At 40.1% G+C, this 25,606-nt stretch overlaps 1 protein-coding gene, 1 long non-coding RNA gene and 1 pseudogene across 5 annotated transcripts in view; 1 reads left to right on the forward strand and 2 right to left on the reverse strand.

The window, feature by feature from the left end:
- The first annotated feature begins 388 nt into the window (after positions 1 to 388).
- RBL2 (RB transcriptional corepressor like 2) overlaps positions 389 to 25,606 on the forward strand; it is a 54,220-nt gene continuing 29,002 nt past the window's right edge. Inside the window, exons 1-9 of one of the 3 annotated variants that reach the window (XM_032323268.1) lie at positions 389 to 762; positions 3,725 to 3,855; positions 6,070 to 6,270; positions 10,281 to 10,345; positions 14,484 to 14,612; positions 18,172 to 18,332; positions 18,424 to 18,488; positions 19,097 to 19,283; positions 23,648 to 23,814. In XM_032323268.1, the coding sequence (XP_032179159.1) occupies positions 523 to 762; positions 3,725 to 3,855; positions 6,070 to 6,270; positions 10,281 to 10,345; positions 14,484 to 14,612; positions 18,172 to 18,332; positions 18,424 to 18,488; positions 19,097 to 19,283; positions 23,648 to 23,814 (1,346 nt within the window). In that variant the 5' untranslated portion in view covers positions 389 to 522. Of the gene's footprint in view, positions 763 to 1,600; positions 1,717 to 3,724; positions 3,856 to 6,069; positions 6,271 to 10,280; positions 10,346 to 13,128; positions 13,332 to 14,483; positions 14,613 to 18,171; positions 18,333 to 18,423; positions 18,489 to 19,096; positions 19,284 to 23,647; positions 23,815 to 25,606 lie in introns of those variants that run through there. The other 2 variants (XM_032323269.1, XM_032323271.1) reach the window with 2 other exon arrangements.
- On the reverse strand, positions 803 to 1,551 carry LOC116578788. 2 transcript variants are annotated; one of them, XR_004281053.1, is made up of 2 exons: positions 1,458 to 1,551; positions 803 to 1,324 (listed from the first exon to the last, which is right to left on the reverse strand). It is a non-coding gene; the product is annotated as an uncharacterized LOC116578788 (long non-coding RNA). The 2 variants fall into 2 exon arrangements; XR_004281052.1 differs by having other exon boundaries at positions 1,444 to 1,530.
- LOC116578787 lies at positions 16,001 to 16,936 on the reverse strand (annotated as a pseudogene).

Raw genomic sequence — 25,606 nt, forward strand, 5'->3', positions numbered from 1 at the left:
GCCAGTGTTTAATTGAAAGGCTCACATAAAGTTAAAACATAGGAAAGAAAGAGAAATTAGGAGCGATGTTGAAATTACAACTTAGGCAGACAGGCCCTTGTTTGCTATTGTTCCTATTTTAGAGATAAGGACACCCAGATAATGAGTATTAATTTTGGAGATACATTGGATACGAAACCATCACAAAATGTTTTTTTGGTTGTGTTCTCTTCAATACAGCTCTGCCAATGGGTCCACTACGGGACGTACTTAAAAACTAACAAAGCCGCTTTTATTTTAGCTCAAGAAATTTGATTTCTTTTTCTTTTTTTTAATATGCTTTTTGACCCCCGTGGGCTTCCGGCTCGGACTACATTTCCCAGCAGGCCACGCTCGGAACTACGGGTGCCTACAAAAGGTTTCGCTACTGTGGTGGCGGCGCAGTCGCCGTGCGTACGGCGGACAGGCGGGCGCTTCGCGGTTTGAATGGCTGCGGGCTCCGGCCCTCAGCTCACCTGAGGACCCGCTGCCCAGGGGTGCGCTATGCCGTCGGGAGGCGACCAGTCGCCGCCGCCCCCGCCTCCTCCTCCGGCGGCCGCAGCCTCGGATGAGGAGGAGGAAGACGATGGGGAGGCGGAGGACGCCGCGCAGCCGGCCCGGTCGCCGGCGCCTCAGACCCAGCAGCGGTTCGAGGAGCTGTGCAGCCGCCTAAACATGGACGAGGCGGCGCGGGCCGAGGCCTGGGACAGCTACCGCAACATGAGCGAGAGCTACACTTTGGAGGTGCGCCCGGGGGAAGAGAGGTGGGGCTTTCCGGGCCTAGTCGTCGCGCCCCACCGCGGGAATGGGGCCCCTCCCCTCCCCGGGTCGGGCGCCCTGCAGGGACCCTCTGGCAGGCCCCGGGTCTCCGGTCCCCAGCCTGCAGAGCCGTGGGACTCCTCCCTGGGCATCTCGGTCCTGGAGACCTGGCTTTCGGGAAGCTTTTAGCGGCCCTGCGACTGACCCTCGTCTCGCAGCTGTTCTCTTTCGAGTTCCGAGTGGGGAACACCTCTTGCCCTAAAGTGGCAGCGCGAGGCCGAGGTCGTGCTGGGGTCATGATTGCAAAAATACAACCACCTTGCTGGCGGAATGAACAGGTGCAGTCGTGGAGGCCGTAAGGAGAAGGGGAGGGGACTTGGCTGTGCTCCCACGGAGATCAGCCCGATTTTAGCGCCTCGGTTGCTAGGCTGCTCCTTCAGTTCTTTTCCTGCTGTACCAAATTGCCTTTGTCCCGGCGTTGCATCCGTGGAGTAAGCGCGTCGTTAAGTTTCGGGCTGGGTTTGTGGGTACACCGAGGCGAACCTTCCTGCGGGCAAACGAAACGGGCTTCCTGCTTATCTGCACATAGATGCACGCGCCCCATTTGTCCCTGGGAAGTCCGGCCTGGGACGCCCTCGAGGACCTTTTGGTCACCCAAGACGTTACCCGGGACTCTATACCCTCTGTGATGTCGGCCTGTCATGTCCCTTTCTTCGGATCGGGGCTTGGGGGATGAGAAAACTGGCCCTTCTAGCCAGTGAGGCTCAACTCTGTAGGCACCTCCCCTTTATGGACCAATGGGAAGTGACACGGAAGTCTGGATTGTTTACCAGCTGTTTGCCTGTGTGTGGCATTAAACAGGAGGCCGAGAGATTTTCTGAAGTTGTTTTACAATTTGGGGAAAGAGCGGGGCCAGTAGAATGAGGAGGCCTAAGCAAGGTATTGTTTAATTATAATAATAGGATTTTTTTTTTTTTTTTTGCCTATGTGTGACTCACTAAGGTTACTTTCTGTTTATTCTTGCATTAATAGAATCTTATTTCAATTCCTTCTCCCCGTAGTTACATCTACAGGTGGAGGGAGGGGGGAAGGCTAGTAATATAGTAGCTTCAGAACTCGACAGGCCTAGGTCACTTTGGACAGTTTGCTTCACCACTCCAAAACTCAATTTTGTGATATGTAAATCTGGGATAATTTGTGCCTCCATCAGAGTTGTTCTGAAGGTTTAATAAGATCATGTGTAGTTGCTGGCACAAAAGGTGGTCATGGACCCTGCTTCTGCTTGAGAGTTACAGAGCTCCTTCCTCTGCTTAGGTGATGTGGCTGTGGCTGAATAGGTCATATTTATTTCTCAGTGGTTCTGTGGTCAGTGGTTCCAGTGGTTCTTTGGTGATGGGCGTAGTGCTTTTAAAAAAGCTCTTATTTTATCCTCACGATCTTCTCTTAAATTGCATAGAACAAGTAATTATCACCATACAGCTGAGGTATTTCAACTCAGAGGGGTTAAGTTGTATGAAGCCCCGTGTTACATGAGCAAGTGACAAACAATTGATGGTTAGTAAATTATTTCTGAAAACACATGTGTGATTACTCAATTTTTTAGAGACTCGGACTTCAGATTCTTAGCTCAGTTTACCCAGTGAATGAACGAATAGTCATTTGTCAAATATTTATCACCCCTTCTTCTTTTTTTTTTTTTTTAAGATTTTTATTTATTTGACACATACAACGCAAGCAGGTGGAATGCCAGGCGGAGGGAGAGGGAGAAGCAGACTTCCCGTTGAGCAGGGAGCCTGATGCATGGATAGGGATGATGACCTTAGGCGAAGGCAGAGGCTTGACCAACTGAGCCACCCAGGTGCCGCTATCACCTCTTCTTTGCCAGATACTGTTGTACATGGTGGGGACAGAGCAGCATACAAAACTTAAAAATCTCCACCGTTGTGGAGCTTGTAGTCAGGTATGCTCTAAGATAACGTGGGTTGTCAGTCTCATGGAAGTGTACAATGGAAAATAAGACTCATGATATTTTTATTTTTTTATTTTTATTTTTTTTTTTTTAAAGGTTTTATTTATTTATTTGACAGAGATTGCAGGTAAGCAGAGAGGCAGTCAGAGAGAGGAGGAAGCAGGCTCCCTGCTGAGCAGAGAGCCCGATGTGGGGCTCGATCCCAGGACCCTGGGATCATGACCCAAGCCGAAGGCAGGGGCTTTAACCCACTGAGCCACCCAGGCGCCCCAAGACTCATGATATTTTTAAAAAAATATTTTATTTGAGAGAGAGAGAGAGAGACAGAGACAGTAACAGATAGGGAGAGAGAGAAAGAGCATGGAGGAGGGGGAGAAGCAGTCTCCCCACTGAGCAGTGAGCTCGATGCAGGGCTTGATGCAGGGCTCAATCCCAGGATCCTGAGATCATGACCTGAGTGGAAGCAGACACTTAACTGACTGAGCCACCCAGACTCCCCTCAATATGATATTGAATACAGAGTATTGGCTATAGAATTTTATCTTTTGATTTCTTGTATATTCTGGGCTTTATACTTGTAACTCATTTCAGTCTCACAGCCCTCGGATAAGAAAATTGAGTCTCTGTGACTGTTAATTTGTCCCAGAGTGGGACACCCAGGGCATGTATGCTGAGAGAGTGAGCCAGGTAGAATCATTATTGCCCTTTCTGATCTTGCAAGGTACATAGCAACATTTTCACCTGTGCTATTAGTTGAGACAGTTGAAAATGAGGGAATGGAACACAGATTCCTATCTCCCAGCGTGAAAATGTTAATGTCCCAGTATAAGGAGCACATGGGATAGATAGAGCTATCATTGAAAATACAGTTTCCTGCAAACATAAAAACAGTGCCTTCCATTTAATCTAGAAAGGTTATTATATTGAAATGTTTATATAGCTCATTAGCTAAAACTCAGTTTTCTTTTATTTTTACAGGGAAATGATCTTCACTGGTTAGCATGTGCCTTATATGTGGCTTGCAGAAAATCTGTGCCAACTGTAAGCAAAGGGACAGTTGAAGGAAACTATGTATCTTTAACTAGAATCCTGCGATGTTCAGAGCAGAGGTAACTATGTCAGAGTTTGAAAGGTAGAATGTGACAAATATGAAAGCTCAAAAATCATAGTGATATTAAGAATCCTCTCATTATTTCCCAGGCGTTTGTACCTATAGAGTGCTGAATTTAGAAGTTAGGTCATGGTTTTCCTTTACTACATATAAGTATCTATTATATTTTTACTCTTTAGTGAAAAGTATTGAAATTTTAATGTATTAGGCATTTATATGAAGAATTTCCTATTGAAGGTTATGACTTATTGTGCGGTATTGGGAGAATTCTAAATAAGGATATTGAGAAACTTTAGGATATACTCTAAATTGTAGAGGTAATTAAATATGGTATTAAACTTAAAACTACATGTACAGGATTTGTATTTTAATATATGGAGTGTGTAAAGACTTCTCTGTTTCCTGTATTGGGGGATAAGCAACACTCTTACAATCAGTTACTGAAAGGGCCAAATAATGATTTAAAGAAGAGGCAGAAATTGCTTTTTCTATCTGCTGTATAATTGAATTGATTACATTTATCATTTGTGCCATTTGGGTGAATTTTCTTTTATGACTTACTAAAGATTGGTGGAAAAAGATTATTTGGCACTTTGTGGGGGGAGAATGCCACAGGCAAAATTTATGTACCTAATGGCTTAAAAAATCACTTACTATTAAAATAAGAAGAAATGTAATATTTAAGCTGTAGTCTATTAACCTTGAACTCCATCCCAAATTATATTTCGGCCTAAGAACAAGAGGCAGTGCATAAAGAGTTGAACCCCTGAACTGTATACCTGCATAAAGTGGACTTAGAACCTTAGAAGCAAAGGTCAGATTATGGAATCATCATCATAAATCGTAGTAAATCGACTTATCCAACATTTTAGTGCAAGTAATACAGTCCTATGCTTCAGGTGTAGTTCCATTTCAGAAACTCAGTTTCTATCTTTAAATTTTTACCTTTGAGTTCAGATTTTTTACTTTTTTGACATAATGGACTAAAATGGGTTAAAAACAAAGAATATGTCAGGAAGGGTATTTCCAATGTGTATAACTGACAGAAGATCAGCATCCAGATTTATATAAAGATCTACTAACAAATGGTTGCACGTTTGACAAACAGCCACTAAACGAGGGGTAAAGAATGTGGTTTCCTAAAGGTCAAAACTCACATAGCTAATCGATGTATGTAAAGATGTTCAATTTCACTAGTAACCAAGGAAATTCAAATTAAAAACAAGGTATCCGTTACTCTCATCAGATTGGGGAAATTTGAAGTCTGATAAAACCAACTTTGGTCATTATGTAGGAAAATGGGAACTCTGTATTGCTGTTGTATTTTGGTGAGAGTATAAATTGGCATGGCCCCTTGAATGGGAAATTTGACCAAATCTAGTGAAGTTGAAGATGCACAGTCTCCGACTGAGCAGTTCTACTTACTGGTGTCCCAAAAGAAGCTCTTACATACATGTACAAGAATGTGTCGATTACAGCATTTTGGGGTCATCATGTAAACTTAGTTTCCATTGATTGGGGAATGAATGCAGAAAGTCATCGTAGTTCATATGAAGGAATATTTTTAACAGTTAAAATCAATGAGATCTACATCTAACAGTGTTAATCTCAGAAACATTGAATGAAAAAGCAAGTTGCAGAATTCTACTTACAATATGATACTATTTATCTAAAATCTTAAAGCCACACATGCAAAAGATACTACTGACTATTTATGGATACATTTAGATCCATATAGTACCTATACTAAGTTGTAAGTATAGCCACAGGGATGGGAAGGATTCAGACTAACTTTAGAATGGTGGTTATCTTTGAGCAGGCAGTGAGGGGCATGGGTTTGGGGAAGAGTACAAACGGGAATTTGGCTGTTTTCGTAGATCTGATGCAAACATGGCAAAATTTCTTCAATATGTTAATGTTTGTTAAATTTGGCAGTTGAATACTTAAATATTGGTTACATTACTCTAATTATTTACTATTTTTATTTATTTCATAATAAAAAAATAAAGCTTTCTGATAATTTCAGAAAAACAGATTAGGAAAATCAGAGAAATAAACCAATCTAAGAGATTAAGCTAGTCAGAGGCATGAGGTGTGATTTTATCACCATTTTAAAGTAATATAATTAGTTAAATTTTTTATTTAATTATATTTGTGTACCCCACCTTTGTGTTAATTTTGAAAATATCTCATTTTTTATTTTTAATATCAGCTTAATTGAATTTTTTAACAAGATGAAGAAGTGGGAAGACATGGCAAATCTACCCCCACATTTCAGAGAACGTACTGAGAGATTAGAAAGAAACTTCACTGTTTCAGCGGTAATTTTTAAGAAATATGAACCCATTTTTCAGGACATTTTTAAATATCCTCAAGAGGAGCAGCCTCGTCAACAGAGAGGAAGAAAACAGCGGTATGTTTTTATATTTGTTAGTCAGGAATACACTTTTTTTTTTTTTTTTTTTTTGATCTGTGCTTCAGTTCTGATCCCTCAGTTGGTGTCCCTCAGTTTATTTTGTTAGGTTTTTGTTTTGTTTTGTTTTTGTGTTTTTTAGAGCGAGAGAGAGACCGAATGCTTGCACTGGGTGTGGGGGGAGGGGCAGAGAGGATCTTCAGCAGGCTCCAGGCCCAGGGAGGAGGCCATCATGGGGCTCACAGGCCATGAGACCATGAGCTAAGCAGAAATCAAGATTTGGTCGCTTAACCAACTGAGCCACCCAGACGCCCCTATTTTGCTAACAAAAAACAAAAAACAAAAAAAAAATGTGATTTCATAAATAATCTTTCTTTCCAATAGTTCTCTTTAAATAATAATTTCTTGCTTCTTGATTCATGTTAGCTATGAAAAATTGGGCTTCCTTCATATTGTGAAATGCATGGAATTATTATTTCTGTAAACTTAACCTTTTCATTTAAGCACCCCAAAATGCAAAAGTCAGATCTTAGATATTTTTGCCAGTTGGCCGCCTTGGATATAGAATTTGACTCCTCGATTTTCTCTTATTGACTATGTTGACTGTTTGTATTATTTGACTTTTATGTCCAGCTTAGTGACATATAATCCTCCTGAACTGGCTTCTATGTGTCATTTTGAAGTTTACAGTCAATGAAGAGTAGAGAAATTAGATGGGGAAGAGTAGGGGACCTAAAATGATCATGAATTTGTGCTTTCTTGTCTTTTCTTTTTTTTTTTTTTTTTGGAAATTTAAAAAATCTTTTTTGAATTTGTGCTTTCTGATCATGTCTGCAAAATCTGTAAACTTCCTCTGGCTCAGTGTTTTGCATCTTTCCCAATAAAGGCAATCTTGGGAAGTAAATTCTCTACCTTTATCATGAACACTTTTTCATAAAGTAGAATCGGAAAAATTTTTTAAGATTGTTTATTTATTTATTTGAGAGAGAGAAATAGTGAGAACAAGCAGGCCGAGCAGCAGTCAGAGGGAGAGGGAGAAGCAGGCTCTCCCCTGAGCCGAGAGCCCGATGTGGGACTCGATCCCAGGACCCTGGCATCATGACCTGAGCTGAAGGCAGCTGTTAACCGACTGAGCCTCCCAGGCGCCCCTGGAAATTGTTTTTAAACTAAACTAGAAGAATGTTGACAAGTCAGGGAAAAGGAGTTGTTATACTTGAATGAATAATGTTTGCCTCTTTTGCTCGCTCTCTCTCTCTCTTTTTATTTTTGCTTCTCTTTCAATATAAATTTTTTTTCTCAAATTATGAAAGGTGTTTACATAAGTAAGTGAGTAGCTTTTTTTTTTTTAATTTTATTTATTTATTTGAGAGAGAGAGGAAATAAGAGGGAGAGAAATGGAGCAGGGGCAGAGGCAGAGCGTGAGGGAGAAGCAGATTCCTTGCTGAGCGGGGAGCCTGACATGGGGCTCGATTCCTGGACCCTGAGATCATGACCTGAGCTGAAGGCAGATGCTTAACTGATGAGCCACCCAGGTGCCCCAAGTGAATAGCTTTTAAAAATAAAAGAATCTCTGTACTTTCTTAGATGACCCCACTGCTAAGGAAGCAGCCGATGTAGTTTGCTTGTAGTTTTGGAGAACTATTTCCAAAGTTTGGATAGATGCTTTGTTCCAAATCTGAGTGAGGTTGATTGTATCATTTACAGAAAGAGAGATAATATCTTCTGTCTTTGTAGTGTTGTAGAAAATGATTTTAGATTGTACTTGCTTTGATATTTAGTAGGGTATCTGTACTACCTAATTATAGTTAAGAAAATTGTAAGATAACTTTATTCTAAAAGTTTTACATTTAGATCACTCTGTATGCATTAATTAGTACTTTTGGCTAATAGTAGTAACATACACCATTTATTGAACATTTGTTATGGGGACTGTTCTGAGATTTAAATCTGTATTCAGGGGGTGCCTGGGTGACTCAGTTGGTTAAGCGACTGCCTTCGGCTCAGGTCATGATCCCAGAGTGCCAGGATCGAGTCCCACATCGAGCTCCCAGCTCCATGGGAAGTCTGCTGCTCCTCTCTCATGGTCTCCCTCACTGTCTCTCTCTCAAATAAAATACTAAAAAATAAAAAAAAAATAAATCTGTATTCAGTGAATCTATATGACAGCCATATGAGGTTGATGTTGTTATAGGTGGAGAAACATAAGCTGTTGAGAGGTTAAGTAATTTGGTCGGGGTCACACAGTAAGTGTGGAGCTGTTACTGAAATTAGCGGTCTGCTTGTAGAACCCATGTGCTTCATCACAACTCTGTACTCACACATACTTTGAGAATTTGTCACTGGGTATTTGTTGAGAACTTAGTGTGAAGTATGTTGTTAGGTATTATATAGGACACAAGTATTTATTTATTTATTTTTGAGAGAGCGAGAGTAAGAGAGAGAGAGAGAATCTTAAGCAGGTTTCATGCTTAGCGCAGAACCCAGTACGGGGCTCAGTCCAACGACTCTGAGATCATGACCTGAGCCAAAATCAAGAGTTGAGTTCCTAACCAACTAAGCCACCCAGGTACCCCAGGACACAAGTCTTTAAAAAAAAAAAAATACCAAAACCCCACAGCCACTGTCTTTTGAGAGTTTATAGTTGTGGAGAGGAGGCATGTAGAAATGTGAAAGACAATAGAAACGTACAACTTCTGAGCCAAAATTAAACCACTGTACATGAGCCAGTCAGCTAAGGATCCATGAAGTAAGGAATGATGGGTTGGATTTCGATGGGTGAATTTGGAGATGTAGATAGAGCCTTCATAGCATAGGATGAAGAAGGGATATACCGAAGTGGCAAAATAAGAGGCAGTTTGGTCTAGTAGGTTAAACTCTAGGGTTCTCAAGTTAAAGATTCAGTTTTTAGAGTGGCTTGAATGTTAAGCTAAAAAAAAGTTTGGCTTTTATCTTGGTAGACATTAAAACTGAATAGTTCTCATGTGCCTGTGGCACAGAGGCTGCTTTTATTTTGTATTAATTTTTTAGAAGATTTTGCTTATCTTAGAACATGCACGAAAGTGGGGAGGAGCAGAGCGAGAGAATCTCAAGCAGACTCTGTGCTGAGTGTGGAGCCCAACAAGGGATTCAGTCTCATGACCCTGAGGTCATGACCTGAGCAGAAATCAAGAGTCAGAGGCTTAAGCAATTGAGCCACCCAGGTGCCCCAGAGGCCACTTTTAAAAAGCAGGGCACTGACATTTAATGTCGCCATGGACTGGTGACTTAAGTACAGAACTCTGCCCAAGTAGAATGATCGTTCAGCAGATGAAGAGACGAGGCGTATGGACAGCAAATTTGCCTTGTGAAGGACAGTGGGAGAACTAAACCCCAGTGTCCTGATTGCTCTTCTTAGAGCTCCTTGTTGTGATGTGGAGACCATAGATGTTTTATCTAAACATTGCAGGGGATTCTGGTAGAAAAGACAAGAGCTTAAAACAGGTCTGAAACTCCCTTCAACAGACAGCATTGACAAAATAGAATGGATCGTCTTAGCGATAAAGAATAAAAAATTATAGGAAGCCCAGAAGTTACATCAAATAGTCCTTTTGTGACTTGACATAATCTGCAATGTCTTTAGGGAGGGAGGGATGGGTTTACAGTTTATCAGCTGTGATAAAGGAAAAAAAATGGGGAAATAATCAGCATACAAAGGTCGGAAAGCAGCATCAGCCTTGCAGATGTCATTAGAAGAACTGTTGTCACTCATTTTCTGCCTTACCTATCTTAACCTTGAAACCTTGAAAACCTTTTAGAGTTCTTCAGAATTTTCTTTTTTCTGCAATGAGCTCTCCTTGGCTTTGTCCTTACCAGGATTTGGTTGGAGCAGAACTTGCACGTTTTCTGTGTGAAGTAAATCTGCTCTTATTCCCTTTAACTGTGGGTTTGGTGTCTCACCTACTTTATAGTCACTTGTGGTGTCTTTCTTGCATGCTTCTCTTATCTCCTGACTTTTTTTTTCTCCCCCAAAGGCGACAGCCCTGTACCGTGTCAGAGGTTTTCCATTTTTGCTGGGTGCTCTTTATATACGCAAAAGGTAAGACAGAGCAATATTTACCTAGATGTTAGCTTATTTAAATGTTCACATAGTACTTTTGTCAACCTGTAATGTGTATCAGGGAAAGATGTGCACTGAAAAATTTCTTAAGGGTTTTAGTCTCAGATTCATTTTTGAGTATTGCCTTTTCATAAAAGATTTAAATTTCTTTATAATGTCCAGAACTTCTTTTATTAAAAGTGGAAAATCCCTTAATTTTGTTCTTATGTAACATTTTTTCTGCTCAAAGCTATTCTTCTTCTGAGTTACGGACTGAAAACACATTAGTGGTCTGTACTGGTATCTTCAGCTGTATTTTTCATGAGCCATGTCTTATTTCTTTGAGTGTGTCTGCTCATCTCAGTATGTGTAGTTTGGATTACTTTTTGCATCTTTTTTATTTTTTTTAAGATTTTATTTATTTATTTGACAGAGAGAGATCACAAGTAGGCAGAGAGGCAGGCAGAGAGAGAGAGGAGGAAGCAGGCTCCCTGCTGAGCAGAGAGCCCGATGCGGGACTCTATCCCAGGACCCTGAGATCATGACCTGAGCCGAAGGCAGCGGCTTAACCCACTGAGCCACCCAGGCGCCCTACTTTTTGCATCTTGTTCAGATAAAGACACTTGCTCTAATGCCTTTGGATACAATTTATTTCCTCCCCCTTCTCATCTCCCTTAACTTACCCAAGGTCTATATTCAGTGAAAGATGGTGTTTTTTGGGGGGGGAGGTCCTCTCCATATTTCTATGTAGAAATGATTCTTAGTAATCTCAAGAAGAAAACAAGTTACATTAATTATATAGACTATGTAGAATGCCTTTGCTATTAAGAAAACCCAATAAAATACAGAGTTGTAACCAAAGAATCAGAGCTGGAATTTTGTAAATGTAAGAGATTCTCATTATTAGATCAAGTAGCCCAAATAATTTACTTTTAGGGTTAGGTAACTGAGGCCCAAAAACTAGCTGCTAGGAACAGAGCTAGGATTTGAACCCAGATCTAGCTCTCGGTTTCTTGCCAGAGGCAAAGGCTCTCAAGCAGGGATGCATCACTCCATTGGTCTTGGGTTTGATGTGTCTGATTATAACTGATTAAATGAGTTTTAACTAGCTAGTTAAATGAGAGCTCAGCCTTCCTTCTTGAGCTTTATGGTTGATTGAAGGTATTACGCTAAGTGAAATGTCAGTCAGATAGACAGTTATCATATGGTTTCACTCATATGTGGAATCTAGGAGATAGTGCAGAGGATCATAAGGGAAGGGAGGGAAAACTGAATGGGAGGAGGTCAGAGAGGGAGAAAAACCATGAGAGATTCTTGACTCTGGGAAACAAACAGAGGGTTGTGGGGGGATAGGTAGGGAGGATGGGGCACCTGGGTGATGGGCACTGGGGAAGGCAAGTGATGTGATGAGCATTGGGGCTTATATGCAATTGATGAATTATTGACCACCACATCCGAAACGAATGATGTTACTGTATGTTGGCTAATTGAATTTAAATAAAAGAAAAATCGGGACGCCTGGGTGGCTCAGTTGGTTGGACGACTGCCTTCGGCTCAGGTCATGATCCCGGAGTCCCGCATTGGACTCCCAGCTCCATGGGGAGTCTGTTTCTCCCTCTGACCTTCTCATTGCTCATGCTCTCTCTCACTGTCTCTCTCTCAAATAAATAAAAAAAAAAAAAGGAAAAATCTTTCTTTTGCCAAAAATAAGCTGCTAGTTATTTTGCTTTCCCTCACACTGGCATGTTTCTTTAGTAGTGATAAAGGTGATAGGGTAAGTGGTACAAAATAAAGGCGTAGGAGCATATAAACTGTTCTAATAGTGGCAGTCACCCTTGCTGTCACTTTTAGTTTGCCGTGGCTGGTATTCTATACGGTATTAATGTTGTCATTCGATTGTGGGCAGGTATATGTTGACTTCTGGGATTTTTATCTGTTTTTTTTATGTCTTTTATGGTGCATGTGTACCTGGGAGTGAATGTGTTTGGTACTTTATAAACTATTTACAAACAATTTTATTGTCCTTATTTACATTTTGGTCTCACTTGATTACCTGGGGTGGCATGTGTTTTTGTCTCTGCAGTTAATTCAGTGTTTGTGTTTTATTATTTGTTCCATCTGTAATTACTTAATCTGAAGAGTCTTTATCTCCTCACTCTCTGACACTATGATCTTTTATGATTCACCAGGAACTTTTCTCATAGAGTTGTTGAATTTGTTTTATTCAGTTCTTGATTTAGTTGTTTGAAGAGAGTTGTACTCTTCTGTAGCCACCTTCCTCTGACTTCCCTGTAGCATATGGGCAATCCCAGATGATCTCATTCCTGATATGGAAGCCAACTTTCTGCCTCTTACCTTTGTTGACTTCCTGTGGCAAGTATACACCAGTGACAAGTCTGGGCTTGTTACCATGAAGAGCTTTGTGGCCTGAAGACCACTCGGGGTGCCACTTCCTGTTTTACACTCTCCAATCTCCTCATTCCTCCAAAGCCAACTTTGGAGTTTAAACAAGTTATCTTTATTTGAAAGATAACTTATCTTAACCAAGTGAGATCTGTTTCTAAGGTCAGGATTTGTACGTCATGTGGGACAGTCTTGGGAATTCAAGATTTTGATCTTCAGGGGCCTGTTTTTGTGTTAGAAGTTACAGTGCTGCTGGTTTGTGGGTTTTTTTTTTTTTTTTTTTCCCTTTATGGCAAGTACAAACCAGTAACAAGTTTAGGCTTGTCGATGTGATGGGTTTTGTAGCTTGAAACCAGTAGTTTCCACTTCCTCTTTTACATTTGAGAAACTGAGTACCCTTTACTATGAAACATCTTTATAGTGGAACCAAGCAAGTTAGTTTGGTTGTATCAATGCAAAACTTAACCTATTAATTATTATTTGTCTTCATGACAACAGAAAAAAAATTTCTCTTTAATTCATTTAAGTTGATTTGTTGAATGTTTTCATCTTTATAAAAAGAGAGCTATCCTGATATGTAGAGGTAAGTGGCAATTTTCTTTGGAGGAAAGGAAAGGGAAAAAAAAGCCTGAAACAAAGCAGTGTGTGTGTGTGTGTATGTGTGTGTGTGTGTACATACATACATGTTTGCATGTATTTGGGCAGGCATTACATGTGAAAATGTTGAGGTTTAGAAATAATCCCTCAGATGTATGTTAGCTATTAAACTTGAATTTATGTGATGTTATAAGAATGTATAATCACTAGGAAGCATGTGTATGCAGTGTTGAATGAGAAAAGGGATATGCTCAAAGTTATAAAAGAAGTCTGGAAATATTTCTTAATTTCTAGGAATAAAACTGTTTACCTGACTGTAAAAACCGATTTCAGTGTTAGACTTAAGCTAGCATTACAGAAGTGACATGTTTCTATAGGTTTGAGTTTTGGTTTCTTTTTTCTTTGTTACCATGTATCTATATCACTCCTGGGATATTAGCTCTAGACTTCCATTGTGATCTGGTTGCATGAGTTTGTATTGTGTAGAAAGTATCTAAAATATTACTACTAGGACTCTCATTATAGGTTCTGGTCTTTTTAAAGTATATACATGAAAAAGTCATTTTTCAGCTTTTCCTATCTTAAGTTTTTCTATTAATCTTTTTTTTTTAATGAGTTTTCCTATTAGAACTATTTTTTTGCATCCCAGAAATGTTGGACCATTGTTTGTCTTCATGTATTTTTATTTTTTTTTACTTTTTTGTTTTTAATTAGTTAAGTTTTAAATTTTACTTCCAGTATAGTTAACATACAGTGTTAATTAGGTGTATGATATCTACTAATTTTCTGGGCAGAGGAGTATTTTCACACAAAGAATTTCCTACAGTTTGAGATAATTTATGAAGTTGTTTAGAATTTTCAAGAAAGAAAATGATAAAATTTGGATCAGCTACTAGGAATTTAATGCTTATTTAATGAATTTTGAGTGAATGAATGTTGTTTTTAGTAAACTTTTAGAAATTTATTAGACTTTAAGAGTAATATTTCAAAATGTAAATTTGCCAGAACATTTCATGTAGCTCATGAGTCAACTTTGGTACAGTGTTGTATAATGTCATTTTAAATAAAGGAATAAATTACTTTTAAAATATTATAAAGTTGATGCAGATATACTCGATAACTGTTTATATTCCTGTAGGTAATTTCCCCATGATTAGTGATGATTTGGTCAATTCTTACCATCTTCTGCTGTGTGCTTTGGACTTGGTCTATGGAAATGCCCTTCAGTGTTCCAATCGTAAAGAGCTGGTAAACCCTAATTTTAAAGGTAAGATTATAAATCAGAGATTATTGGACAACTCACATTTTTACGTTGTGTTTACTCTTGGGAGTTGTACACATACCACAGGTTTCCAGCGTCCGAGAACAGAAGTGCTTTGAAAAACTCCATCATCATGGTTCTCCAGAGCACTTACAACTACTTGTCACTAGGAGTTGAGCTCTCTGTAAAAATATCTATGGAAAAAGCAACTGCAAATATTATAAAGTGTAAAGTCTCACATGACAACCTGAGAAGTTTCTGCAGAATATACTCAACAGGAGGAAGGAATTTAAAAACCCAGGGTAGCAAAGTTACATTAAAACTGATGTTGTTTTTCTACATTGTCAGGCTTTATGCCTGATACACAGTAGGAGCTCTTCATTTCAAATTTGAAATACTCTTCATTTCAAATTTTTTCCTACAGAGGAGAAGTAGTAATGGTTGTAAATAAGTAAAATAAATTTTTAACTCTTAAACTGAAAGGTGAATAGAAATGATTATTTTGGCAATGGATTTAACAGGTTTTAAGACATATTTTCTACGAATGAGTTACCGTAAGAGACCAAATCATAACTTACAGTTAATATTATAAATATTAAACAGTATTTATAGAGCTAGTATGTAATGCTATGCTCTTTGAATAATACCATGGTAGGATTCTGAGTGATTTTCAATTTTGGGGTGGTTATAATTAGAATTTTAGGTTGTCCGACTTGCAAGGTAGATTTTAAAGTTAATGGAGTTAGTTACCTAGTTGCTCCTGCTTTGGTACATGTAATATTTTTCATTTAATGTTTTTTTCTCTCATTTCCTTCCTGAGTCCCTTTTATGTTTCTACATAGTGGCTGCTTTTCATTTTTCCCCTTCTTACTTAGCTTTTCTTATACTGAGTCTAGGGCAAGAATAAGTTGTAAATCAGTATTTTAAATACATCCCAGTGTAATGGAATGAAAGCATATAAACTATATATACTTTGATTAGTACTGTTTTCCAAAGTTGTATTTTTTTATTTGAATGTCTGACTTACTTGCAAAGTTATATTTTATTTTTATGTTTTTTAGATCTCACAGCAGTATACTAAAATTGTTTCTTTAGTTTTTTTTTTCTTCAAGTGTCTCTAGATAAATAACTGAATAACTGAAATCTTTTGAGTACTGATACACTTTACTTCTATTCCTATTTATTTATTCTTATTTAAGTATAATTAACATACAATGTCACGTCAGTTTCAAGTGTACAACATAGTGATTCGCCAATTCTGTACATGACGCAGCACTCACCACAGTAAGTGTAGTCACCATCAGTCACCATACAGTGTTATTACAAATATTACTGACTGTATTCTTTATGTTGCACTTTTCATCTCTATGACTATATTTATTTAAGCTGCTTGATGAATAAGTTCATTATTGTCTTTATCCGAAAAATTTTCATAGAAATTGTGGTTTGGTTTATTAGCACTCAGCAGCCTGCTCCTGAGCTCTAAGGAAGCTTGCCTTCTTCTGATCTACCTGGTCTTTCTTCTGGGCAAAAGACTGTTCGGGATGGTTCTACCTCTTCCGTCTAACTTCTTTCTTAGGCTTCTTCTCATAGACTGGATTCTGTCATGTAGCAGCGAGAGCTTTCTTATACATCTCAGCATTATCTAGAGGTTCTTTGTTCTTTATGTATTAACAGAATTGTTCCTTGTAAGCATCTTCACCTTCTTCCGTTGGGTAACACATCTAATCTGCAGTGTTCTGACCCATGACATGTTTCCCTTGTACTTCTGCGTTGAAATCCTTGCTTTTCATATCATAACCAAAGAATCATTTGGTACTGTGAGCAACAGACAAGCTTTCATCCACAGCTCCCTTGAGGGTCTGCAAAACTTTATTTCCAGTAGTAGTTCTGGCCAGCCCTGTATCCAGATAGCAAGTGAAGGCACAGGTTGATCATCCATGCTTTCCACGTTGCATTTGTCTTTAATCACTTGCACTTGGCCTTCATAGATCTTGTCTCTGCCAAACCTGTTGAGAAGCCTACAGTGCAGCAGCTTACTTGTCAGGCCAGCCGTCACCATATTTTGGGAGTTCATGAGCATGAGAGCTGCACAAGCTATCATATTTCCTTCTGTCTGAGCATGAGCAGTGTGATAAATGATCTCTCTGTTGGTTACATGGACCATCATTCTGTATTTATGTGTTATACTTATTTTTATCCTGAATTACCAAGCATTTCTGAGCACAGTTACCTGTTTTACCCTCTCACCTTCTAAATTTCACTTGGTATCTCTTGATGCAAGCCTTATTCTTGACAACTTTAATAAACATCATCCTACAGAACAGAGACTGGCGTCTCCAGCTCACCACAGACCAGCAGGCCCAGCAGTACTCCATGGGGGGGATGACTTATTTATCTCTGGAAGTTTGTACCTCTAAATCTCTTTTATCTGTTTTGTCCATCCCCCCCACCTCTCCTCTGCAGTTTGTTTTCTGTACTTGAGAGTCTGTTTTTTGTTTCTTTGTTTTGCTTTATAGATTGCACACATAAGTGAAATCACGTGGTATCTTGTCTGTCACTGACTTACTGCATTCAGCGTACTAACCGTCTAAGTCCAGTCGTGTTGTTATAAATGGCAAGATTGCAGAGTAATATCCTCTGTGTGTGTGTGTGTGAGAGAGAGAGAGAGAGAGAATGAGATTCATCTATCAATGGACACTTGAATAGCTTTCATACTTGGCTCTTGTAAATAATGCTGCAGTAAACATGGGAGTCCATACCTTTCCAAATTAGTGTTTTCATTTTCTTTGGGTAAATACCAGTGGAATTTCTGGATCTTAGGTGTTTCTATTTTAAAATTTTGGAGGAAATTCATACTGCTTTCCCCAGTGTCTGTACCAATTTATAATCCCACCAGAAAGGTCAGGAGAAATGCCTTTTCAGCATATCCTCACCAATGCTTGTTCTTCTCGCCTTTTTGATACCAGCCATTCTGACTGGTGTGAGGTCATTTCTCACAGTGGTTTTGGTTTGCATTTCCTTGATGATGAGTGGTATTGAGCATCTTTTCATGTGTCTGTTAGCTGTCTGGATCTCTTTGGAAAAATGTTTATCGTGGTCCCCTGCCCATTTTTTAAACGGATGATTTGGTTTTTAGGTGTTGAGTTGTAGGACTTTATATATTTTGGGTATTAACCTCTTATTGGATAAATCATTTGCAGATTTCTTCTCCCATTAGCTCCATTGGCTTTTTGTTTTGTTGATGTTTCCTTTGTTGTGCAAAAGCTTTTCATTTTGGTGTTATCTTGATCGTTGATTTTTGTTTTTTTGTTTCCCTTACATAAGGGGACATATCCATAGATACATTGCTAAGGATGGTGTCAGAAGAGATTACTGCCTATGTTTTCTTTTGTCTGTTTGCTACTTTTGAGGTATATATAGAGTCAAATTAGGCCCTTATACACTGTTTGCTGTATACTTACATGCTGAGTCACATGCTGATTAGACTATGTATTTTTGTTTATTATGATTTGATGTTTTGAATGCTACCTGATCCTCTGTTCTGCGATTTTATTCATTGTAGGCCTGTCTGAAGATTTTCATGCTAAGGATTCTAAACCTTCCTCTGATCCACCTTGTGTCATTGAGAAACTCTGTTCCTTACATGATGGCCTAGTTTTGGAAGCAAAGGGAATAAAAGAACACTTCTGGAAACCCTACATTAGGAAACTTTATGAAAAAAAGGTTTGTAAGTAGTAAAGAAATAATTTGAAGATAATTTCTGGGGAAGATTTGTTTTAATATGATGACTTAAGGATCTTTTCTTTCATCATAGCTCCTTAAGGGAAAAGAAGAAAATCTTACGGGGTTTTTAGAACCTGGGAATTTTGGAGAGAGTTTGTGAGTACTTCTGTAATCACACTGTTTTAATATTTTAAATTGCGTACTTAGAAAACCTCAGCGTTTACTGTTTTTATTGTTTGTACCCTGGAAATTTAGAATATGTTTTGTAGGAGATCATAGCAAATTACATCAACTGTTACTCTAAGCACATGGTTTTAAATCTATTGAAAATTGTGTGGCTGTTCTTTAAAGCTTTAATAGTTAAGCTTTTGGATCATAATTTTTGAGAGAAATTATTTCAGAACTACATAGGTTAAAAACCATGACATGAAAGTAGTGAGGTCTTCACAGAGCCTACAGCAGCTAGGAAGGATAACTTAGCATATCCAGAAACTGCACCTCCCAGTCCGACTGGCACGGGGCACCCACCCTGAAACACTGTCCACAGAATGCACCTGCTGTACAGAGGACTGACGTGGTGTAGCAAGCTTGTGTATCATAGGGTTTTATAATTAGCAGTGAACTGAAGTTTAGTTTTCACAAAATTAGTAGAACTTCTTAGTAAATAAAAAAAGTGTAAAAATTAAATGGCCTAAAACATGAACTGAAATGGCAGTTCTGTGAGTGTATATGTTGTCTGTTTTGTTTTGTTTTTCCCCCTGTAGTAAAGCCATCAATAAGGCCTATGAAGAGTATGTTTTATCTGTTGGGAATTTAGATGAAAGGATATTTCTTGGAGAGGATGCTGAAGAGGAAATTGGGACTCTCTCCAGGTGTCTGAATTCTGGTTCAGGAACAGAGACTGCTGAAAGGGTGCAGATGAAAAACATCTTGCAGCAGCACTTCGACAAGGTGAGCTGGCCGGGACCAGGAGAGCGGAAGTGCAGGAGCAAACATGCCAGATGATCTGTTTTACGTGGGTAGTCATGTGTGCGTGTGTGCACACGCATCATACCTCTTCCAGTATGGAAAAAAAAATGTTTGTCATACTTACATGAAAAAGTTGTCTCTGTGTTTACTGATTGGATCTGAGAGAAAGCATTAGATACAAACTTAAATGAATCATACTGATTCACAGTATCACAGTATCACATGTGATTCATGATATCACAGTATCATGCTGATAGCTGTGGGTTTTGAAAAAATGGACCAGAAATATGCAGTCATTACTTACTGAACACAGTAGAAATAGAAAATGTCAATTGACCTGAGTGCTGTCTTCATCTAGATGGTAGAGAAACTGAGAATCTGTTGTCTTTAGGAAAATTCTGTTAAACTGAGTTTCAGGATCATGGTGTTATTTCTTGCATCCACTTAGGGTGATGGGGACTTCAGAGTTTTCCTTCAGTTCTATGGTGTTCACAGGAAATGTATGGCTTCTGACAAGTGCCTGCAGAGGCGTTGTGGGTAACTCCTAAGGGTAACCCACCTGTAAGATCAGATTTAAGCTGGTTTGCTAATCATTCAACAAGTATTCTGAAGGTATTCTACATGCCAGATACAGTCCTGGCACTGAGGATACTTCAGTGAACAAAACAGCCATGAATACCTTGTTTTATATTCTAATGTGGAGAGATCGATAACCAAACAAGTAAATATATAGGACATCAGATAATGATACATGAAGAAAAGTAAAATAGAGTAGTAGTACAGCGTATTGGGGAGAAGGGAGAACGGGTGGGCCTTGGGCTGCTAGAGCTAGGCCAGAGGGGAAAGACCTCTCTGAGGAGGTAACGTCAGCAGGGGTGTAAGGTAAGTATAGAAGCAAGTCCTGTGAGGAGCTGGGAAGTTTGGGGACGTTTTGGAAGCCCGGAGAACAGCAAGTGCCAAGCCTTTAGTGGCAGCACGGTTGGCTTTTTGGAGAAACTGAGAATGGTGTGTGGTAGGTATAAAGTAAATGAATGAGTGCGTGGGAGTGATTAAAAAGTGAGGGGCAAGTGGACACAAGGGACAGGAGGGCTTTGGATGCTGTAGTGAGGTTTTTTGTCTTTGCTCTGACTGGGAGTAAAGCCATTAGGAACGTGTTATGGAAACAGTGACTGAATCAGTCTGACATTTGTAAAGGTCTCCTGAGGAGGTGTTTTGGGGGCCCCGTGGAAGTAGGGAATTAAGAGGCTGCTGCGGTAGTTGTGGTGATAGCTCATGGTGGTTTGGCCAGAGCAGTGGTTGTGTTGGGCTGTATTGTGCAGATGGCAGCCTCAGGATTGCCTGATGGCTCGGATCCAGGGTGTGAGAGAAGGACGACAGTGATGACTCCAGGTGCATACATGGTGTGAAAGCTGAAGTCCTTATGACGGCCTCTAACGTCTTCAGTGATCCAGCCCTGTTACCTCTCGGAATTCATCTCCTACCACTCTTCTCCTCACCCGCTGCGCTCATGCCACATAAACCTCTGTCCTCCTTCCTCAGGTGTGCCAAGCATAGCCCAGCTCCAAGCCTGCGCTCTTGCTGTTTCCTCTGCCTAGAGCATGTTTCTTTGAGATACTCCTGTGGTTTACTTCCTCACTTCATTCAGATCTCTGATAGACCCACCTACCGCTAGACAGAAAAATAACCACCTCTCCCTTCAGCACTTCCTTCTCCGCTTACTCTGCAATTAGTGTTCCTCTGTCTTAAGATAAGTGGGTGGGTTGAAAGAATTGTTTGACAGTAACTAGATAGACACAAAGATAGGAAAAAAAGAGAATCGTTTGTTATGCATCTCCCTGCATTAGAATATAAGCTTCCTGAGGGCGTGAGGAGTCTTTGGTGCCTGGCAGGTAGTAGGCAGTCCGTGAATATTTACGTTGACATTTACTCAGGGGGAAGAGTGAGTCTGAGGGAAAAAACCCAGAGTCCGTATTATGATGGTATGTTAGTTTGAGATGCCTTTTTAGGTGTCCTAGCAGAGATGCTGAGTAGGCAGTTTATGTATACAAGACTGGAGTTCACAAAGAGGTCAGGGCTGTGTGTATGCAGTCAGGAGACATCAGGATATAGGTGGCTTTTAAAGCCATGGAATGAAGAGAAGTCACCTGGCAGTATAAGCTGATGGAGAATAAGAGGTCTAAGGCCAGAGTTCTGAGGCACTCCAAAATTTAGAAGTCTTTACTTGGAGAGGGACTGTCCTACTATTTAAAAATACCTGTATTTATACCTGAGTCAAAGAAAGACTCCTATTGGTCAGAATGCACAGGTTGCCTGAAGCCAAGAACTGAACAGTGCTGCCGAGAAGCCGCACGCTGACCCTGAGGACCATGTGGGAGTCCTGCCTGGTTCCCTTTGCAGAGGCACAGCTCCCTGTGGGCGATGTGAAATGCTGCTGGCTGCTGTTGCTTTCCCGTACAGGTGCAAGGTGTATACCCCTTCCAGCACAGCACTGGTTTGTTTACAGGGAGGGAGCTGGCTCCAGGGGTAGTCTTCTGAATGTAGTTAACCTACACAGATCATTTTATTGATCTAAAAAAAATTACAGAATTAATTTCTTTGAAACCAAGTGGAAGTCTTGGCTCTATCCTGTTTAAATCACAGAGGAAGCATATAGATGTCTATGGCGATTTTCTGTGCTTGTCTATACTGCACTAAACTTGAGTAGTTTGTTTTGCCGGGTGAAAGTTTTGCTAGGTGTTTTTACAAGTATTTCTAGAATAAATATACTTACTACATAGGAAACATAGTTTATCTTGAATATTGAAAAAACGCTCTTAAGCTATCTTAACCTTTCAGAATTTATTAGAAAAAATAGAAAAGATGTTTCACTGGCATATGTACTCATGCTTCAATTCTCAGACATTAAGTCATATATTTTTCATGTTTATATTCAAGAATGTTGACTTAAAAGTATTTCCCTGAAGGTCTGTCTCCTTTACAGGGAAAAAGACAGATTCCTGTAACTAAAGGTAGAGGAGGGGCAGGAAGGCTGAAGAAAGCTGCTTGTTCTGGGTCAGGCTGTTTTCTCGTCCAAGAGTGTTGTTTTGTTCCACCTCTCCAAAGCAAATTTGATGACTTAGATGGGCTTTTGTTAAATCATGGAATTCATCTGGGCCAGGTTTAATTCATAGCTTTTTTTTTTCTTTTTCTTTTTCTGAGTAGTCAGAAAAAAGTAGTAGATGGGAGCTGTGAAGTTCTGTTTCTCAGGGATATTCAGATTTTATTTATTTATTTGACAGACAGAGATTACAAGTAGGCAGAGAGGCAGGCAGAGAGAGAGGAGGAAGCAGGCTTCCGGCTGAGCAGAGGGCTCGATCCCAGGACCCTGAGATCATGACCTGAGCTGAAGGCAGAGCCACCCAGGCGCCCCTCTCAGGGATATTCTTAATAGGTTATTGCTGGGGCTCCTGGATGGCTCAGTTGGGCAAGCGGCTGCCTTCAGTTTAGGTCATAATACCAAGGTTGTGGGATCGAATGCCACATTGTGCTCCCTGCTCAGCAGAGAGCAAGCTGCTTCCTCTCCCTCTGCCTGCCAGTCGGTCTCTCTCAATTTGTCAAATAAAAAGAAAAAAAAATTAGTTATTCGTGCGCCTGGGTGGCTCAGTGGCTTAAAGCCTCTCTGCCTTTGGCTCAGGTCATGATCTCAGGGTCCTGGGATCAAGCCCTGCATCCAGCTCTCTGCTCAGCAGGGAGCCTGCTTCCTCCTCTCTGCCTGCTTCTCTGCCTACTTGTGATCTCTGTCAAATAAATAATTAAAATCTTTAAAAAAAAAAAAAGTTATATTGCTTATTTGTGCCTTTCGGCTTAGGTTTGAAGTAGGGATACTAGGGAACTATGCCTTATCTTAAAGGTTTAACTTTTTTTTCTTTTAAAGGTTTTGTTATTTATTAGTGAGTGAGAGAGAGCGAGCACCAGCAGGGGGGGAGGGGGGAGGGGGAGGAGGAAAGAGGGAGAAGCAGACTCCCCCTCCCCGCTGAGCAGGAAGCCCCATGTGGAGCTTGATCCCAGGAGCTTGAGATCGTGACTTGAAGCCAAAGCAGCCGTTTAACTTACTGAGCCACCCAGGCATCCCTTAAAGGTTTAACTTTTAAGAGATGAACGTCCTTGTGGGCTAAAATACAAATTGTCCTTTCACACAGCTTCACACGGAGGGCGAGGGCGGTAGCTCCTTGTGGCATTGTTATGTTTAGATTCCAAAAATGGTGATATTTGATTCATTAAAATGTATTGATAAAGTCTGATTGGTTTAAATTCTCATTGAAAGTCCTTCTGACGCAAAGTGATGTTCTTCTCCTCCCCCAACTTAGTCTAAAGCACTTAGAATCTCCACACCACTTACCGGGGTGAGGTACGTGAAGGATAACAGCCCTTGTGTGACCCCAGTGTCTACGGCCACACACAGCTTGAGCCGTCTTCACACCATGCTGACAGGCCTCAGGAATGCACCAAGTGAGAAACTGGAACAGATTCTAAGGTTAGTTTGAGCCCTTCTTTCCTTCTAAGATTTGATCGTTGACCATTTTCTATTTCAGTTTTTTAACTTTTAGTGCCTTAATTCACTCATTATTAATCATATACCAGTTGCATGCTCAGACCCTGTTAGTCTGTGGAGGACCTAGTAATATGGGATGTATGAATGGAAGGTGATCATTTTTCCTCAGTATCTTAATGTGTCCAGCTGTTACCACAGAACACCGTAGACTGGGTGACTTAAAAGCAATAGTATCAAGGTGCCAAGGTGCAGTGTTTGGTGAGAACTGCTTCCTGGTCTGTCTGTCTGCTGTCCACACATGCTGTGAGGAGGCAGGGGAGCTCTCTAGGGCCTCTTCTACAGGGACACTAGTCCCAGTGATGTGGGCTCCACTGTCATGACCTAATCACCTCCCAAAGGCCCCCTGCCAAATACCATCACATTGGGGATTAGGTTTCAACATTAGGTTTCAAGAATTTGGAGGGGGAACACAAAAATTCAGTCCATGGCATTCAGATTTCTCTTACGTATTTTGGGAGATGGTAACTAACAGCACTATGCACTGTAGATTAAAGCACCAGACTACTACCAAGTTCTATCTTAAGATTTCAGGGAAAGAGGGATCAATAGGGGCACCTGGGTGGCTCAGTGGGTTAAAGCCTCTGCCTTAGGCTCAGGTCATGATCCCGGGGTCCTGGGGTCGAGCCCCGAGTCAGGCTCTCTGCTCAGCCAGGAGTCTGCTTCCCTTCCTCTCTCTCTGCCTGCCTTTCTGCCTACTTGTGATCTCTGTCTGTCAAATAAATAAATAACGTCTTTAAAAAAGGTGGGGGGAATCAGTAAAGTTGGGAGTTGTCAAAGGACTCCATGCAGAGGATTGAACCTGAACAAATTCCTGAGGGGTTGGGTCAGATTTGAAAAGATAAACCCTTAATATTTATAACTAATGTCATACCACTGTAACTTCTGTAAGCTCCATAGAATACCCTTCCCCTGAAAACGACGTTAACTGCCTTTAGTCCTTGATCTGCCTAAGACTGGTGGGAATATCACTGAGCTTTGGTGAAAAGCATAATAGACTGATCTCATGACCTGTGCATACTTTTTGCAAATTTATTTGAAAAAACTACCTTCAAGGCCCTTCCTAGTTCTAAAAAGTATAGGATTTGTTGACATAGACCCTGTAGGAGCCCATTTTGTTTCTGGTGGTAAAGTGTAAGAAGGTCCAGTATACACACTTGAGTAATTTCTTTTTCACAGCTGGACTTACTAAACCATGAAGTCTGCTTTATTTATAAACTTGATTGTGATTAATACCCAGTAGGCCATGTTGTATGGCCTCTTTCTAAGTCGTGTTTCTCAGACCTTGTATACTTAGAATAGAGAAGCATTTTATAAATACATTTTAGAAGATTGACTTAGTCTTTATATCTTACAGATCACTTTGGCATCCCTAACCAGGTGTAGCAGCTTCTTTAATCTTAAACACCATTAGTGGGGTTAAATATTACCAGTAAATACTAGGTAAAACCAAAGAGTCCTGTTTTCTGAAAGGTACCTGTGTGTGTTCATAAATAAAATTTTGCTTGTATATGATATTCAGTAGCTAACTTTTGGAGGATTATAGCTGATTTTTGTTTTCTTTGTAATTTTCTAAACTTGCTAAGCCTTTACAATGAGTATGTATGTCTATGATCATGATTAAAAAAAAAACATAGTTCCTTCAGCACAGTCATGCTGAGCTAGCATCGGCCCCTGGAATTGGATAGGGCTGCAATCCTTGCTGTGCCCTCCTCTT

The sequence above is a fragment of the Mustela erminea genome, chromosome 19, assembly GCF_009829155.1.
Source record: "Mustela erminea isolate mMusErm1 chromosome 19, mMusErm1.Pri, whole genome shotgun sequence".
Taxonomy (NCBI): Eukaryota; Metazoa; Chordata; class Mammalia; order Carnivora; family Mustelidae; genus Mustela; species Mustela erminea.